This window comes from Gossypium arboreum, chromosome 6, assembly GCF_025698485.1.
Source record: "Gossypium arboreum isolate Shixiya-1 chromosome 6, ASM2569848v2, whole genome shotgun sequence".
In the NCBI taxonomy this organism is placed as follows: domain Eukaryota; kingdom Viridiplantae; phylum Streptophyta; class Magnoliopsida; order Malvales; family Malvaceae; genus Gossypium; species Gossypium arboreum.
Genome location: NC_069075.1, coordinates 137071038 through 137090081, shown reverse-complemented (window position 1 = coordinate 137090081; position 19044 = coordinate 137071038). Strand labels below are relative to the sequence as shown.

The 19044-nt window shown below is 32.9% G+C and overlaps 1 protein-coding gene and 1 pseudogene across 1 annotated transcript; both read left to right on the top strand.

Moving 5' to 3' along the window:
- Positions 1–1687: 1687 nt before the first annotated feature.
- On the top strand, positions 1688–5764 carry LOC108484927 (uncharacterized). Its single transcript, XM_017788808.1, has 2 exons — positions 1688–1984; positions 5279–5764. The coding sequence occupies exons 1-2, from the start codon at positions 1688–1690 to the stop codon at positions 5762–5764; spliced, it is 783 nt and encodes a 260-aa protein (XP_017644297.1).
- Positions 5765–12534: 6770 nt separating this feature from the next.
- On the top strand, positions 12535–13494 carry LOC108484926 (pentatricopeptide repeat-containing protein At4g25270, chloroplastic-like; annotated as a pseudogene).
- Positions 13495–19044: the final 5550 nt, after the last annotated feature.

The window sequence follows — 19044 nt, the reverse complement described above, 5'->3', positions numbered from 1 at the left end:
TCTCATGGCCAATGATGGAGTCACCACAAGGTTACAAAAAGAGATGGGCATGTTGCAATACGAGCTCTCTCAGATGCAGTTAGAGGTTAGCCAGATTGATGCTAAGATTAACTCTTGACTAAAAGACTTTCATGAAATCATAAAGGTTGAGATTCAAACTGAGCTCCACTATGTCTGAACACTATTTTGGTCAGGATGCTTCTGCCAGTGTAGTTAGAGTTAGGGTTACGGTATTTTGGGAGGCTCTCCTCTAGGTTCCCTTCCAAAGAACCACTGGCACTATCACCTGTGTCAGATTTGGAAAACATGAATACCTTTCTCGAGTTGGTCTTGTGGACTCAGCCAACAAAACTTTTCGACTAAAATGCCCACGATTTGATGGGATAGATTATCAATGTTGGTGGTCCAAGTTAGAACAGTTTTTTGAAGCTGAAAATATAGAAAAGCAAACCAATGTTTGAATGGTAATGTTGTATTTAGAGGGTAAAGCCTTAAATTGGCCCCATTTTTTTGTGCAAAGACAAGGGGGATTGTATAAATTGACATGAGAGATATATGCTCGAGGGTTGAGGGATCATTTTGGATCTAACTCCTTCTTAGACCCCATGTTAGAACTTGTCTCGCTCAAGCAACAGGGTTCAGTGGACAACTTCCATGACCATTTTTTAAATTTAATTAATCAGTTACACCTAACTGAGGATTATGCTCTTAATGTTTTCACTTGCAATCTTAAACTTGAGATAGGACAATATCTACGGCGGTTCAAGCCTCAAACACTGGTGGATGGCTTTCAACTAGCTTGATAAGTTGAATGAATCGTAGTGGGTTCCCAAAGAAGAATTTGAATGTAGGTGGGGGGATAAGTCACCTCAGGGCCCTAATTCTTGTTCCCAAGGTGCAACAACACTATAATAACTTGGTGGGATTTGGTGGACCTCAAAATAGTAACTCGGGACATAAATTTTATACCAAATCCTTTTCTCAAGCTGAAATACAAGAGAGAAGAAAGAAAGGACTTTATTTCTAGTGTGCATCCAAATACAGTCAAGGTAATAAGTGTACCAAGTCTCAATTGTATTAGTTGGTAATGGAACCTAATTTAGATCATGAGGGGGCAAAGCAAAAGTCCAGTGTTTGGAGAATTCCAAGATTGTCCTAAATAGTTGGAACTGTTAGAACAAGAAACGAAACCCATTGCCCTTCTCTTATCCTTACACGTTCTCCAAAGTTCATAGGGACACAACACTACGCAGTTTTCAGCTAGTATTGGTCATTCCAATGTCATTGTTTTGGTGGGTTCAAGAAGCACATACAATTTTCTAGATTTTAAGTTGGTTAAGAGGTTGGACTTACCAGTGGAGCACTTTAGTCAGCTTCATGTCATAGTGGCTAATAAGGTGAGATTGATTACTCAAGGATTATGCCGAGTTGTCCAATGGAAAGCACAAGGATATGACTTCACTACTGAATTTATGATCTTGCTAGTCAAGGGTTGTGATCTTGTCTTGGGAATTCAGTAGCTATTATCCCTAGGTTCTATCATGTGGAACTTCTCCTTCTTGACTATGCAATTTGAATATCATGGTCAGAACCGTACTTTTCAAAGCATTATTCTTGGTTTGTTACAACTCATATTTGAGGGACAATTATCAAAATGTTTGAACTTATGAGCTAGGGACCCTGTCCAATGTTACTAGCAACTAGTGCTCAGACAATATTAACCTTTGCTCCTGTTCAAATGAGTTCTGACATGGTGAATCTCTTAGAAAACTTTGATGATGTATTTCAAACACCAAAGGGGTTACCCTCAACCAAGCTGCAAGACCACAGAATTCCATTAATTGATGAGAGTAAGGTAATTAAAGTAAGACCTTATAGATATCCAGCAGTGCAAAAAGCAGATATTGAAAATCTTAATCATGAAATGCTACAAACTGGGGTAATTCGTGATAGTAACAACCCTTTTGCTTCACCAGTTGTAATGGTAAAGAAGAATGATAGTAGTTAGAGATTGTGCATAGACTACAGATAACTCAACTAACTAACTATCAAGGACAAATTCTCTATTTCTCTAATTGAAGAGCTCCTAGATGAGTTAGGCCAAACAATAAACTTTTCTTTGAAGAGCTCTTAGATGAGTTAGGCCAAGCAATATACTTTGCTAAGTTAGATTTAAGGTCTGATTATCACCAGATTCGAATGTGAGAGGAGGACATTCATAAAACACCTTTTAAAACACATAATGGGCACTATGAATATATGGTAATGCCCTTTGGGTTGACCAATACTCTTTTCAATTTCCAAGCTTTAATGAATGCCATCTTCAAATAGTTGCTGAGGAGGTCAGTCTTGATGTTCTTTGATGACATCCTAATATACTCTAAAAATTGGTCAGATTACATAATGCACTTGGGGAAGGTGTTGAAAATTTTGAGAATCAATTAGTTGTTCGCAAAAAGGAGTAAGTGTAGCTTTGGCACTACTTAGATCGAATATTTGGGATATCTTATTTATAAGCGAACAACTAGCATGGATCAGTCTGAGGTTGAAGGTGTCATCAATTGGCCTACTCCTAAATCTGTTAAGGACCTAAGAGGGTTTCTGAGCTTATCATGCTACTACAAGAGGTTTACCAAAGGCTATGTAATTATGGCTAAACCTCTCACATCTCTTTTAAAAAAAGATACTCATTGGCAATGGATTGATCTTACACAACAGGCCTTCCAACGGTTTAAAGAAACCATATGCCAAGCTCTAGTCTTAGTTTTACTTGATTTTCAAGAAACATTTTGTATGGAAACGGATGCCTATGGACAGGGAATGGGGGCAATCTTACAACAAAAAGGAAAACTTGTGACATTCTTCAACAAGGCTCTAGGAATCAAACACCAAATGATAATACTCTGGAAGGACATATTTTATGTATTAATTACATATTTATTTTGAGTATGATCCTACTAATTTGAGCTATTTCTATTTTTTTATCTTGTAGGGACTAATCGAAGGCAAAAGAAAATTTAGGGGAAAAAGTGTGAATATAAAGATAAAATGGGCCAAAATGCAAAATAAGAAAGAAGTGGTGTCGAAAATACAAAGTGTGGAAGACATGGGGATAAAACTACAAAGAAGAGATTTTATAAACGTAAAACTCTATTTAAATTTTAATTATATTAGGATAATTGTTAAGATTATTATTTAGATTTAATTTTAGCTTTTATCTCTATTTATCTTTATTTATCTTTTAGAATTTAGATAGGAGTAGACTAGGTTTACTGAGTACTATAAATAGGGGATGGAGTAATACAAATTTGCACTCATATTTTTCTGTAACACTCCCTCTTCCAAAAACTTAGCCTTTGTTCCTTTCTCTATTCAATAAAATTCTATTTTTATTAAGTTTATTTCTTTTTTCCCAAAAAGCATGAGCCACTAAATTCATCTAGTCAAAAGTTTTCGAAATTTTCCAAAAAGGGTTCATAAGGCTTAGAATCCGCACTTAACCTTCTCAACGAGTATTCATCGTTTCTCCACATTATGGGACTGACGCTTTCGTCTATGTCCCTTTAAAAGTAATCTTTTCATCTTGCACAAAGGCATCCGCTTTGTATATTTTGAGAAGGTTGTAAGTCGGTTCGTTAGCTTACAGCGTCAGTGGTTATCGAGCCCAAGAGAAAAAATGGCGTGACATTCGCCATTGAAAAGTGATAGTTTAGTGTAAGACGGTCCCACAGAAGCGACAGTTGGCTAGAGTCAGGTTTCTCTCAATCATAAGTTTAAAATCTAAGTGGAGCTAGTGGTTGTAGGCGTCCTCTTCTACTATAACTGGCTTATTCTGTTCGAGAAGGATCACTTAAAAGTCGAGGATTGAACTCAAGGAAGATCGAGACAACCGGAGGCTGGAATCTCTCCATAAAAAACTCTATTCTCTCAACTCTGTTTATTTTTATAATTTCAATTTCAATTTACGCATTCTTAATTCATCCAAACTTTTAATTCTATTTTTTTATTTTTTTCCAGGTAAACATGTTTTTTTGGGCACGACTCTATTTGGGATCTCGAGGAATAGGAATTTGTACAAATCCAACTTCTGAGGATTTGACCCTACTTCCTTTATACTATTCTTTTCATTATTTTATAGGGATAGGATATTTTTGTGCTCTCAATGATGTATTACCAAACTTTGTCCATTTATGACAAGGAGATGCTAGCAGTAAAAAAATGGCACCCCTACTTGATAGGAAAGCATTTCTAGATTAAGATTAACCATCAAAGTTTGAGATTTTTATCTGATCACCAATCAATCACTCTATATTAGCAGTAATGGAAAGCCAAAATGTTAGGGTATGATTATTTCCTACAGGAATGGGGCTCAAAATATGGTAGTTGATGCATTGTCTAGAATAGCTAGTGTATAGAAACATTAACTTTTTCAATGTACTAGCAATAATGCAGTCTGAATTGTGGGGCCAAATCAGTAACTCATGCATAAATGATGCCAAACTTTAACAGCTAATTTAGGAGCTCCAACAACAACCTAAATGTCACTCTGAGTACTATTGGGATGGTATTGTCTTGAGGAGAAAAGGAAAAATAGTAGTGGGAAATGATATTAACCTTAGAAGAACTATATTTGAATTATTCCATGGAGGATCAGTGGGAGGCCACTTTGGGCTACATGCCACAAGACACAGGATTTCTAGTTTACTGTATAAGGATGTGAGACAATGAATTAGAGAATATGTCATCTGCCAAAGATACATGAGCGATCAATTAGCATCACTTGGGCTATTACAACCTCTTCCTATTACAGAAAAAGGTTGGGCAACCATCAGTATGGATTTCATGGAGGGTTTACCTACATCTAAGGGTAAAACCACCATTTTGGTTATGATCTATTAACTAACCAAATATGGCCATTTCTTGGCTTTGTTTCACCCCATTATTGCATGGACTGTGGCACGTGAGTATCTTAATCAAATTTACAAGCTACATGGCATGCCTGAATAAGTTGTTTTAGATAGAGATAGAGTATTTCTAAGCCAGTTTTGGCAATAGCTTTTCAAACACCTGAGAACTAAACTGCACCTGTCCACAGCTTACCACCCCAAACTGATGACTAGACTAAAATACTAAACAAATGTTTGTAGGGGTATTTACGAAGTATGACAGGAAAGAGACCCTCTGATTTGGTATCCTCGCTACCACTAGCAGAATGGTGGTAGAACACCACCTACTATTCTGCCATCCAAGCTACCTCTTATTTTCACTCTATGAACAGGAGCCTCCAATTCATTTACCCTATCTAGTAGGAACATCTAATGTAGAGAAATTTGACAGAAACCTTCAACATAGACAAACTATGAGGAAACTACTTAGGTTTCACTTAAAACGTACTCAAGAAAGAATGAAGCAGATGGTCGATAGAAAAAGGTCTGATAGAGAATTTCAGGTTGGAGACTTAGTCTACCCGCGACTTCAACCTTACAGGCAACATTCGATGAGGAAGATTAAGAACCAAAAGCTCTCACCTAAATATTTTGAACCTTATCTAGTGGAAGCTAAGGTGGGGAAGGTAGCTTACAGATTACAGTTGCCTCATAGAGCTCGAATACACTCAACCTTCCATGTCTTACAACTGAAGAAGTACATAGTTTCAGCTATCGGTTCACTAATGTTACTCCTAACAGGATCTGATGGTGTCATATTGAAGGAACCAATTAATATTCTAGAGAGGAGAATGATAAGGAAAAGGATCAAGCTATAACAGAGGTTCAAGTGGATTGGGCTGACACATTTCTAGAAGACTCTACTTGGGAGAATTGGAACAACTTCAAGTAGAAGTATTTATCTTTTGATCATTAAGGACAATGATCAATTTCGAGGGGAGGGTATTTGTCATGAAATAGAATAAAAGGCAATGATCAACACAACAGTCATGTTTAAATTTCTATTAATTTCTGTTTACTTCTGTTTCAGTCTTAATTATTGTAAAATGTAACATTTAGTTTAATGTTTTAATGAAATAACGCGTTTAAGGGGGAGGGTCAGATAAGGTTCAAATGACAACGTTCAGAGATGTTTGTCATTTACTTGAAATGATACGTTTTGTTAAAACTGTATTAACAACCATCAGTTTTTTGAGAATGCCGTTACCACCCTAAAAACACCAATCAAGGGTAGGGAAAGGCAATTATGAAAATGAATACAATTCTCTCCTTTCTTCTATATTTCTAATTTCACCCTCAACTTCTTCCTTTTGCTACCCCATTTCTTTTTTGCCCTAAAGTTCTTCACGTGACATAGGGCGAAGACTCACTTTGATTAAATCTACTCCCTCCTATATTTCTCTTTACTCTTTTTTTGTCTTTAAAATGCCCTTTGCTATATGTGAAGATATTAACAAAAGAAATAGATCCTTCTGATGGGATAATGACCTGAAAACTAGAAAACTTCCATTTGTAATTGATACTTGCCATTTGTAAAACTAGTCTTTTCAAAGGCCTACTTTCAAAAGTTGCCTGATGTCTCCTCATTGACAAACATTACCTGTTTGCTAGAGTTCTCACTGTAAAATATTATACCAATTCCTCCATTTGAGTTGGTCATACATAAGCATTCTACAACAAAGGTAAAGATGCCCAACTCTGAAGTGGTCAAAATAGTTGAATTTTATTTGATCCTTTGTGGTCGTTTATTGACACAATATCACACTAAGAAACTGACCCTAAGCCAATTGCTTTATCCTACCTTACAGATTTACTGTAGAGCAATCAAAAGTCTTAGGCTTCCTTAGCCTTAAAAAAGTGACTGATCTAATCAATAGAACAACCTCCATTCAAGGCGAACTTAATAAAATCATTTAGAAGAATAACTTCAATGGTCTCTTCTCGGTTAAAAATTCTTACTCACAACTCTACCAAACTTGTCTAAGAGTTGCTTCACATGCCTCCAAGCAAGTCGCATGGAGAAATCTCTAGCGCTTAAAGATCCCTTTTAAGATTATCTTCTTTCTTTGGTGAATTTTTAAAAATAACTTGCCTACCAAAGATCTCCTCACCAGGAGACTATCCAACAAAGATTCTTTTTGTCCTTTATGTAAAGCAGATAGAGAAAATACTGATAATCTCTTCCTCAACAATTCTTTTACAAGAGCAATTTGGTTTGGAGCACTCCTAGTCTTTCGAACTGACTCATTAACTGGTATCCCCATTTGATTTGGATTCTCTAATGGCTTCAAGATAATGATATCTTCACGAGCTACTTAAGAAGTATATACACGACCATGTGTTGTACATTAGATATTTGGAAAATAAGAAATAATCTCATACTCAAAAGTTATAATCTATGCCTTCTGGCAACAATCAAGATAATCTCAGAGATGACTTAAACATCCTCATCTCCTTCCCAAACAAAATTTCTCTTGCTCTTTATCAAATATCTCATACCCCTTTTCCGGTGATTACCTCCACTCCTCAATGGTCGCTCTCCCTCTTCATTACTCATAGTAGGCAAAATAACCTAATTGAAGGAGCTACTCTTACCCAAGACCCCAACATTTTTCAGATTATAACTGTTTACAACTTCAGATCCACCAATAAGCTTTTTGTGCGTATCCTCATCTTCAAAGCTATTGATGCATTGCGAAACTAACTAAAAATTTGACTAAGACAAGTGCATCTATCAATTAATAGTATAGCTACTGTAAGTGAATGTATCATTCCCACCAAGACTAAAAGTACTAGTAATTACTGTCTTTCTATTATTTAACCAAATAATTTGAGTGATTGATTAAAAACTAAAATTAACTAAGTTAATTAACTAACAAACACAAAAAATAAAAAATTACAAAAATAATTGATTGACAACTAAGAAACAAGACAATACCTAGGAAAGAATTCATCTAGATTTCATCTGTAACGCCCCAAAAATTTTAGAATTTAATTTTGAGAATCTGCAGTAATTAAGGCTCTATATCTGTGGTTGTGTGCTCTACTTTTGTGATTAGGGTCTGGAGTTTGAGTCACGTCATTAAGAGTTTTATCATTTTAGAATAACCCTTATTCATGCATTACATAGTTAAGTGTAATTTCTTGTGAACTTATGTCTAGAATGAGCTTGCTGGTTCACTGGTTAAGCATCTGTCTGTATTTTGTCTGGTATTGAGTTTGAAGCTCATTGTATACGTTAGGAAAAAAAATTTGCTAACTGTCAAATTTTTGGTTGGAAGTTAAATCAATTAAAGTAACGTTTCTTCTTCCTTTTCTTACTCTTTTTCTTTTTTTTCCCTTTCTCTCTTTATTTCTCCTTTTCTTCTTCTGCTTCTTTTTGTTCATCGTATTATTGGTCATATGCCTTGTTACTTTGTAACGTCTTCTTAGACTTGTGTTTTTCCTGTTACTGTTGTTAGTAAGTTGTTTCGAAAAGCTCTGTGAATTGGTTGTTGCTCTTTTGCCATGGTATTGGTTTCGCGATTAATGACGAGATTTTTTTTGTTTCCATATTAATTGTTGGCCTTAAGAGGAAGCCTCGAGAACGACGGTCCCTCTAACATTCATAATTCGTGAATTTCATTTGGACACGAAGGTAATGGTGAAATGGAATTAGGATTTTGTTGAAATGTGTCAATGTCGCGTTAAAACTTAGAATCAATGGTGATTTATTGTTATTTGACTATTAACTGTCAGTTTTAGGAGTTAGAGAATTCCTACATTGTTGGTACTTAGAAAATTACTTCAGGTGTGTGCCGAAAACTCCAATTTTATAGAATTCAATAACCGAAACCATGTTTATTGATGCCATAAGACCAAGCACACGGGCGTGTGTCCAGGCTGTGTAAGCTACACAGCCGTGTGCCAAGCTGTGTGGGCAGCTGTGTAACTCACTGTTCATCGACTTGGGGCTGTACGGGCGAGCCACATGGGCGTGTTTTCAAGCCGTGTGTGTGGCTGGCTTTGATCCTGACCTCCTTGATGTATGAAAGATCTTAATTCGATTGTATGCGAGCTCTCTTACGCTCAATGATTGACATATGTATAGCATAATTGTTTGTATACTATGATTATTATTTCTGATATTGAACTGCACTCTATAAATGTGGATATTGTACACTGCATTTCTATAGGTTGGGATACTGTGAAGAAGAAAGTACTCTGTTCTGAACTAGTGGCTAAGCCATAATGCGAGAAACTCTGAATCTTGCACTTTGATGCATTCTGATTTGGCAGTTAAGTTGCGACTCTATAAATGTGTCAGATAGATACTATATGGTGTGTAAGGTTGGACGAGCATTGAATGCCCTATATGGTGTGTTTGGATGACCGAAGATAGTGTGTAAAGGTTAGGGGTAGGAAAACTTGCATATGAAACCGATCTGTTCTGTAAATAAAACCAAAATTGCTTCTGCTTCTATAACTAAACTGTTCTGTATCTAAACTGGAATGACTTCTGTTGCTTAATCTAATCTCAAAATTCGAGAATGATCTTTCAATTGTATTTCATTTGAATGAACCTCTTTTATGCACTAAGTTCATAACTCACTCTGTTATTGATTAGATCTTAGGTGGTTCTCAGACATGAATGGGTCAGTGTTGCCGGAGCTCGGTCAAGTTTTTATCGTTTTCTAAATACTACTATTAGGAATTTTGATTTTCTAAGATATTATAAAGTTTGGAAGGATTTTATATTTAGTTAATCGCTGTGTTGGATATTATGTAGTAACTGGTTTATTCTGACTGTGTTATAAATATGGTGTTCTTAGTATCATTTATGTAACTTTCTAGACTTAGTCTGGATGTTTAGGCTGGTTTAGGGTGTTACATCATCTGTCACTATCAATCTAAATTATGCAATTTCTTTACTTAGTATCTTGATCCGTAGAAATCCCTAAATCATGCAAATATCTCTTTCGAGCATAAGAGCAATTGACTCTAGGTTGATTAATTAAAATTACTTTTTAATTAAAACCCTATTATCGCATTAACTCATGCTATGAATTTCCCTATTAGATTTGACTCTAATCCAGTAGATTTATGTTTTCCTATTTTTAGGATTGCATGCAACTCCATTCAATTAAGCAAGATCTACTCTTAAACATGGTCTATTCAACCAACAATTTAAGCACATCAAATATGGATCAATAAAATAGAAATAAGAAATCAAGAATTAAGCACACATAATTGAGAATAATAAACTAAATATTTATTATGTAAAATAAAAATCAAACGACAAAATCTATCATATAGTTCATCTCCCCTAGGTATTTAGAAAATTAATTCATGTTTGAAAATATAAACATTCAAGATACAATATAACCGAAAGAAATAAAGAAATTCATGATAACTTTCTAAGAAATCAAATGAGAATCTTCAATCTTGACGAGAATATGCTTCAAAATCGACTTTAATGGTGTTTTTCGAGTTAGTTTCTTGAGTATTCTCTGGCGACTCACTCCTATCTTCTTATTTTTGTCATATAAACGTCTTAGAATGCTTGAAAAATCTAAAAGTCATGATTTTTTGTTGTTCGGTGCGCAATTCTGTGAAATCGATACTGTTTTACCACACGACCGTGTGATCTGCCGTGTGAAGTGGTTAACCCTGTGTGGATTCTACAACTTGCTTCGATGCTCTAGTTTTTCGCTCTTTTTATTTCCAAGTGCTCTATTAAGTATAAAAATATAAAATTAAAGGATTGGGAGTATAAAAATCATAATTAACATTGAATAATCACCCAAAAACATATTAAGAATGAAGTTAAAACATGTTACTTTTAGCATTTATCAACTATCCTATTCCTCTTTAGATATTTTGATGTTAATTACTACAAGTTACTCACTACAAACAATAACTGGGAAAAAATAATCATGGAACGCTCCAAAATAGGATGAAAATTGCAGCTAACTTTTTAAGACATTAAACTTCTCCTCCAATACATCAAATAGCTCTGCAATCTTTAAGCAATTGCCACATGAAGGAAGAAACTTCCCAGTGGACTAATATTGCTTCAAAAACATTTATTAGCTTTATTTGGCCTAACTTTTTCTTCTCTTGCCTTATACCAAAACAAAAAAATAGTATCTTAGTAGTTAAGGCCAACTATAAGCAACAAATGTTTGAGTGACACGTTTGACCATGTGTGCCCTAATGGGTGCCGTCTTAGTAGGTACTTGATATTAAGATGTTGCATTAGTAGATGAATATAATGTATTAGGGCATGTTTGGTTGAATGTAATGGCTATGCCATTACATGCCTATTACCACCCTATTCTGCAGCCCCATATAAACCGACGTTTGGTTTAATAGAATAACTTATTACGGGCTATTCCATTCCGGGCTTAAGTAAAGATTTTTGGCAATTTCTATTCCCTTCCCTCTTCACCATTTAGCTATTCGTTGCTTGAGGAACCCTATTTTACCCTTACCAAAATTTCACCTCAAAAACACTCTCAATCGGCAGCCATTCCTCCCCTTCATCCAAGGTCAGGTAAATATTTTTGCTTTTGCTTCCTTCACATCATCTTAATTTTTTCTTTTTCATTTTTGTTTATGAGTTTGTTCCTTACTAATTCATCGAAAGAAACAATGGCAGAGCCTTGAAGAAGTATCTCGACGTTCTCAATCAAATCGGTAAAAAAATCGGTGTTTTCAAGCCCAAGCACGTCCCTTCACTTTTGTCTTGCTAAATTCAAATGTCAATGCTTTTAGGGTAGGAAAGGCACCCTTCCCTCAAATTCCTACAAATTTCTTGATTATCTTTAGCATGAGTCTTAGAACAGCTCATTATATATTCTTCTTTTTGGCTAAAGATTTTCCTGTAAATTCCTGTATATTTCTGCCAATTTTTGTGCCTTATTCCCTCTCTTCTATACTGCATGTCAAGTTTACATTTTGATTCTTCCATGTGAGTCATTAGTGTCCCACTCTTGCACTGCATTGTCAAAATGCTTATGGTGTGGATTTAAAAGCGTCGAAAAAGTTATTATAAAAATTAAAAACTTAAATACTGTTCTCCAATTTGGACAACTAGGTTTAGTTTTAGCATATATTCAAACAAAATTTTCTTAGCCACAACTACATGAATTTGCGGGTTATGTTATTACCGAAGAAAAGTGGTAAAGGAGAGGAGAAACTATATTTATGATTATTAATAATGATGAAGATCAGGTCCTTCTGGACTTCAACGTTTCGTCTCGTATGGAAGTCCTCCATTTCTTTCAATGCTTGCTTTAATGACTTCCCTTCCTTCTTCAATCAATACACGCTTGGACTCAATAGTGGCTGCTTCGGGGTGTTGTTTATCTGCAACTGCTAATGCTAACTGGTTTATACTCGAAAATTTCTTTGATTCAAAGTGTCTATAAATTATTAGTGTTCCCAGTTTATCTTTTTATCCTCCGACAGTGATACTTCAGGTACTGCATGATGATATATACATGAGGTAAGAATGGTGTTGGGTGTAACTGTTGGTTTATTTATTTTTCTCTCTTTTATCAGAAGGGAAAAGAATAAGTGGAGTTTCGATTGAGCACCCAATAGAATGGAGTCTCGTTGTAGTAAGCTATTGATAAAAAAATTAAACTCGATAGATATTAAAAACCAATGGAGTCTCGTTGTGCTTAATGCTCTTACTGGTATGCACGCAAAATGTGGAGACATAGTTAAGGCTAGGTGGGTTTTTGATAGCATTGCTTATAAGGATAACATTTCTTGGAATTCCATGTTGACGGGTTATATTCGTCACGGGTTATTGGCTGGGGTATTGCAGGTATTCCCTGGGATGATTCAAAAGGGATTTGAGCCTGACTTTGTTACTATATCCACTATTCTGTCTAGTTTTTCTTCATTGAAGACTGTAGCACAGATACACGGATAGGTTCTCAAGCGAGGAATTGAGTGGAATACATCTATCGTTAATGCTATGATCGTTGTTTATTCTAATCTTGGCAAGTTAGATGGAGCAAGTTGGTTGTTTTAACAAATGCCCGAGTGGGATATTGTGTCATGGAATTCAATAATCTCTGGTCATAGTAAACACCCAGAAGCTCTGCTGTACTTCGAATAGATGGTAAGGAGTGGTACTTCACCTGATAGCATCACGTTTGTAGTAATACTATCGGTTTGTGCTCATTTAAGTTTGGTCAAGGACGAAGAGCGGCTGTTTTGGTTAATGAGAAAGAAGTATGGGATTGATCCGAGAATAGAGCACTACGCTTGCATGGTAAATCTTTATGGGAGTGTAGGGCTGATAGATGAGGCTTTCAATATGATAGTGGAGAGAATGGAATTTGAGGCAAGGCCAACTGCATGGGGAGCAATGCTGTATGCCTGTTCGGTTCATGGAAACATACAAATAGGAGAGATTGCAGGTCAAAAACTTTTCGAGCTGGAGCTGGATAACCAACATAATTTTGAGTTATTGATGAAGATATATAGCGATGCAGGGAGGGCGGAGGATGCAGAAAGAGTTAGAAAATTGATGTTGGATAGAGGATTATAATATAGAGTTGTTTGCTAGTGGTAAATAGTTAAAGGTGGAAAGCTCACCTCAAGAAACTTGATTGGTGAATCTTTTGTGCCAGAGGGCCTTAAAAGCAAATCAGTGTAGGGCTTGTGGATGTGGTTACAGATATTTTTTTGACTACCATTATATATCAACATTTGATTTGTACATCCTTTAATAAATAAAAAAACATTTGATTTGTACAATAATGGTCTGGAAGGTTCCTAACATAGCTAACATGCAAGTAGTGGAGTATCTGGCTTTAACTGTTACAGAATAACTAGGGTTGATTCCTGCATAGATGTAAATCGAGTACTGTTAATATTCAAAACAATCAATTGCTTAATAATCAAGCCTTGTTGGTTGTGAATGCGCATGCATGCTCATAAAGAAATATGTCTACTCGTTGTTGCTTAATTAAAGATAGATGAACTAATGTTGGATTGGTAAAAATACAATGCTTTTTTATTAGGTGGTAGATTGTATTTTATCCTTGTACTAAAAAAAATAGATAAATTAGTTTTTGTACATTAGATTAATAAGCAAATTGATAATTTTTGTTAAAAATTTGATCCATTTTACTGTTAAAAATTAGAAAAGCTAATAGAAAAACTAAACAATGGCACGCAATATGTTGTGTATCTTATGCTGACATACACTTACGAATATGTATTGTTCATTTTTCTTTGACAGTGCATTATTGGCGATTGTTAAACTCATATGATATGTTAAACTAATTTTTTTATATTGGCGATTGTGACCTAAGATAACAGGTGAGAGGCTAGATTGAAGCAAATATATTAGGCATTGAAATATTCTTAATAATAATTTTATATTAAAATTATTATTAAATATTATTAATAATAATATTAATAATATTATTAAATTATGTATTATTTTATTAAATTGTAGTTAATAATAATTATGTTGAAATATGATTAAATTATTTATTTTTATTTTTATTAAAATATATTTAACAATAATCTTATTAAAATTTAATAACAATAATCATCTACCAACAAAAATTCATTAAGGGTACTTTAGTCATTTTAGCTTTTTTTTTCTTATGCTATTACAACATCATTCCATTCAACCAAACACAAGAATTCTATTACAGTTCTATTCCATTCCATTCAACTAAACAGTTGAATTATTGATTACAGCTCTATTCCATTACAGCCCTATTCTATTGCAGTGAACCAAACGAACTCTTAGTGTTTCTAGCTAGGAATGGAAGAAGGTAAAGGATTTTATGAATTATTCAAATTTGTAAAAAAATTTAAATTTTGATTCCATCTATTATCTTTAAGTTATTCAATATTATTATATAAATTTGAATCGATTTAAATACAACTATATGTTAACTTTCGATTTCATAAAAATCAATTTTAAAATTTCTAATCATTTTCAGATAATGAAATATGTAAAATTTAATTTTGAATACGCTAAAATTCATTTTTCATTAATATATCCACTTACACATCTCGGTATATTTTTGTACGATTAATATTTTAACGATCTAGTCATAATATTTCATATTCCATTTACTTATATTATGCATGCCAAATTTGATATAAATTTAAAATTTCATACTATTTCAATGGTTGTATCGTTAAAATAATAATTGTAAAAGAAATATATACGGAGGAGTGTAAACCCTCCCTATATATATAATGAAAATTATAATGAAAATTATAAGGATTTTATAACTAGTAAATTTGAATATCCAAATCTGCATTTATTATCTAAATAAATAATGTGAATTTGAATAATAATTATTTGAAATATCTTTTCGCATCCACTTTAAGTTAGTAATGGATAATAATTTTAAAATCCAAATTCACTCTATTCAAATCCGCAAAAAACAAAATGAATATTTACATATATCTAAATCTTCCATTCGAATTACCATCCATAGTTCTAGCTTCCACTGAACTACCATCCCTCCATTATATGCTTCCATTTTCCTGGCAGTCTTCATATACACACCCATATGTTTCCAACTGCATAACACATTGTTTGTGTTCCTGCTCCTTATCTGATTGGCTTGTTTGGAAAAAAAAATTGTTCGGACTTTTAATAGTTGATCTTTGAAGACATTTAATAGCTCTTTAGTGTATACTTTACGTGCAAGAATCAAGTTTAAGTAAGGACTGAATTAGTAAGCATTTTATGCTTATGTATTGAATGACTTGTTTTAGGTTAAGAAAGTAGCGTGTAAGAGCACTTAATTTGTTCAATTAGTAATTGTTTTTATGAGTGCAAAATTGTAAGTAAATTGAATTGCATTCACCAATTCATATCTAAGCTTTCAAAGGGGAAAGTGATCTAGTTTAAAGTATAGGAGGGACATTGCAATATAATGAGTGAGTTAAATCTAAATCATAGCTTGTACTTATTGTTTATAATAGATTACTCTCTAAGTGAGGCCCTACTGATGTAGGAAGTGTCCAAATTGTGTGAACAATTTTTTGGTGTCCACCTCCATTTTTACAATTAATAGTTACTTCATTTAGTTGTAACTAAACTTATATTAGATAGGCAAAAATAAAAATAAAACTAAAAAACCTTTCAAAATAATGCATACACTCGTAATATCGACATTGAGAAATTGTTTTCCTATAACACCTCTTTTCTTGGATCCAATTTTCCTCCTAAAAACACCACTTATCAACATTGAGAAATTGTTTGTCTATAACATCGCTCTTCTTAAATTCGATTTTCGTATATATACTTTTAAAAATTCTCATTAGACCTATTTTTGAATTTTTTTAATATATATAAAATTTAATTGGTATCCTCGAGATAAGTTTTATATATTTATATGACTCAAATATGTAAATTAAAATAAAAAGTAGAAAATACATTATTATTTATCTTTTCATTTTACTAACGTTTACTATTTTTTCAAGCTAATTGGTTTCTCATAAATGACAATTTATAATCATTTAAACTTCAGCGTCATAACATTGCTTATTTCAGAGGTGTTTTTTTTAATGAAACTAAAAGTTAACATCTAAAATTATATTGAATTTGGGGACAACTTTAATTGATAGGAATTGGAAATCCACATTGTAACAAATATACTTCCTTACATTCTCAAAGCAATGTGGAAATGAATCAGAAGATATTATACATGCCTTACGTACGTGAATGCCCTATTGCGAAAGATGTGTTGGCTTTATGTGGATTTTCGAATCAGATTTGCGATGGAGACCTGAAATCACAGCTCGAGAACCCAAGGAAGATGATTTTGACAGGTTCCTTTTTTTTTATTTGGACAATATGGAAATCGAGAAATGCTTCATTTTTTCTCAATTTCAATGATACCGATGTGAGAATTGTTGAAAGTACTAAGAATTGCTACAAGGATTTCACTGAAGCAAATGTGAGAAGCAAAAGTAGTGCTGGTTATTCACATTGCCGCCCATGGAGAAGCCCAACCTCCAATTTTATTTAGGTCAACTTTGATGCTAGTTTTAAGGCATCAAACAACGATGGAGGGGTGGGAGTTGTGTTAAGAGACTTTGAAGGATTTGTGGTTGGTGCAGCAGCTTTGAAATTGTCAATTGTAGCAAACGTTGCTATATTGCGGAAGTTATTGCAGCTGTTAAAGCTATTGAAACGATTAATGACACGAGATTTTCCTATGTTATTATTGAAGGTGATGCAAGAATGATTATGAAAGGATTGAGTAGTAAAGAGGAAAAGTCCCAGATTGGGCCGATTCTTGACAAGGTCAAATCCTTCGTATCAACCTTACGCGCGATGAGAAGGCAACAAAGCTGCCTATGAGCTTGCAAATTTTAGCAGTATTCTTGATAATGATTTGTATTGGATTCAGGACTATCCTTCTTGTATCCACCAAGCCATTTTGATTGATGTTGTCAATCTCTAATGAAATGTTTGATGTTCCATTCAATATATATATAATTTACTCGGTTTTTTTTTATCGGTGTTTAAAAGCTACAGTTAGAATATAATTAAAAATATCAATAACTAACATTACAAATACAAACTCAAAATTACAAAAAATTAACAAATAATCTTTTAGATTTTCATCCCTAATACATGAAAATTAAATATTTTATGCTGTAATCAGGAGTGAATTCAGAAATTTTTAGGGTGATAAAATTAAATTATAATTTTTACGATAGTAAAATGTAATTTCACCATTTTAATAACTTATATCTTTATACTTTTTAAAGAATTAAATCAAATTTTTATTATTTTTAGGAGGGTAAAGTGTAATTTTACCTTTATTAACTTAAAATTTTAAAAGAGTTTAAATGAAAATTTTCTATTTTAGGGATTGGGACCCTACCAACCCTTCTAGCTACGCCCCTAACTGTAATGTAAATTTTAAAAAAATATGTAAATTTGTATATGTTTAGATTTAATTAGATATATATAACAGAGTAATATATATACATAATTACTAAATATTAAATTAAAATAATTATATTTTGGAAACAAAAAAAATAGTCGAATCTAAAAGAGCTTAGGTTAACCATTTACAAATACTAATTTTTAATATTACACGCGTTTAATTGTTAATTAGTTTTTAAATAACATATTTTAATTAGTGTTACCTATCCTTGATGTTGGTAATTTCTCTTAATTTTAAATAATACATAAATTTGGAATTATATAAAAAAATAAACTACAATGTTAATTTAAAAATAAAAAATAAAAATAGGTAAAATAACATGTAGCAATAATAATAATAATAATCCAAGATAAATAAATAAAATCTAAACTAAATTAATAAATATATTTAATAATATTGGTTAAAATAATTGTTGAAATTTGATTTTCTTTTCAAAACAAACCCACGGAACATTATACACCCACACCAAATGATTGTAAAGCTCTACTATTAATTAGCGATAATTAAGATGTTTATTCAAGTAATAATTCCATTTTGTATCAATAAGCACAGTTAAAAATTAAATAAAATTAACACAACTTTTTTATGTCAAAATTTTTAACTAATAATTACAAATTAAATTATAATTATCATATTTTTATATATATATTATGCTTAGAGTTCTATCTAAGTAATAACTCTATTTTAAAATTAACAGAATTTTTTAATTAAAATTCTAAATCAAATTATAATTATTTTTAAAATTAATTTAGTAATATGATGAAAAATAAATAGTATTCTCGTTAGTTCAAGCTTGGATAACTATACATGATATTAATACCAATGGCGGAGCTAGAAATTTTTTGGGGACCGAATTAAATTGTATATTTTTATGATAGTAAAATGTAATTTTAAATGATTAAATCAATTTTTATCATTTTGGGAGGCCAAAATGTAAATTTACCATTACTAATTTAAAATTTTATAAAGTATAAATGGTTTAAATAGAAAATTTTTCATTTTAGGAGGACCAGGACCCTGCTAGCCCCGTTGGCTCCACCACTAATTAATACGTACATAAGCCTAATTGGAATTTGATCTCATAAATACATCTAATGACAACTTCCCAACTTGAGCTTTTTACTCTACTAAAATAGAGTTTGAATATTAGAGTAATT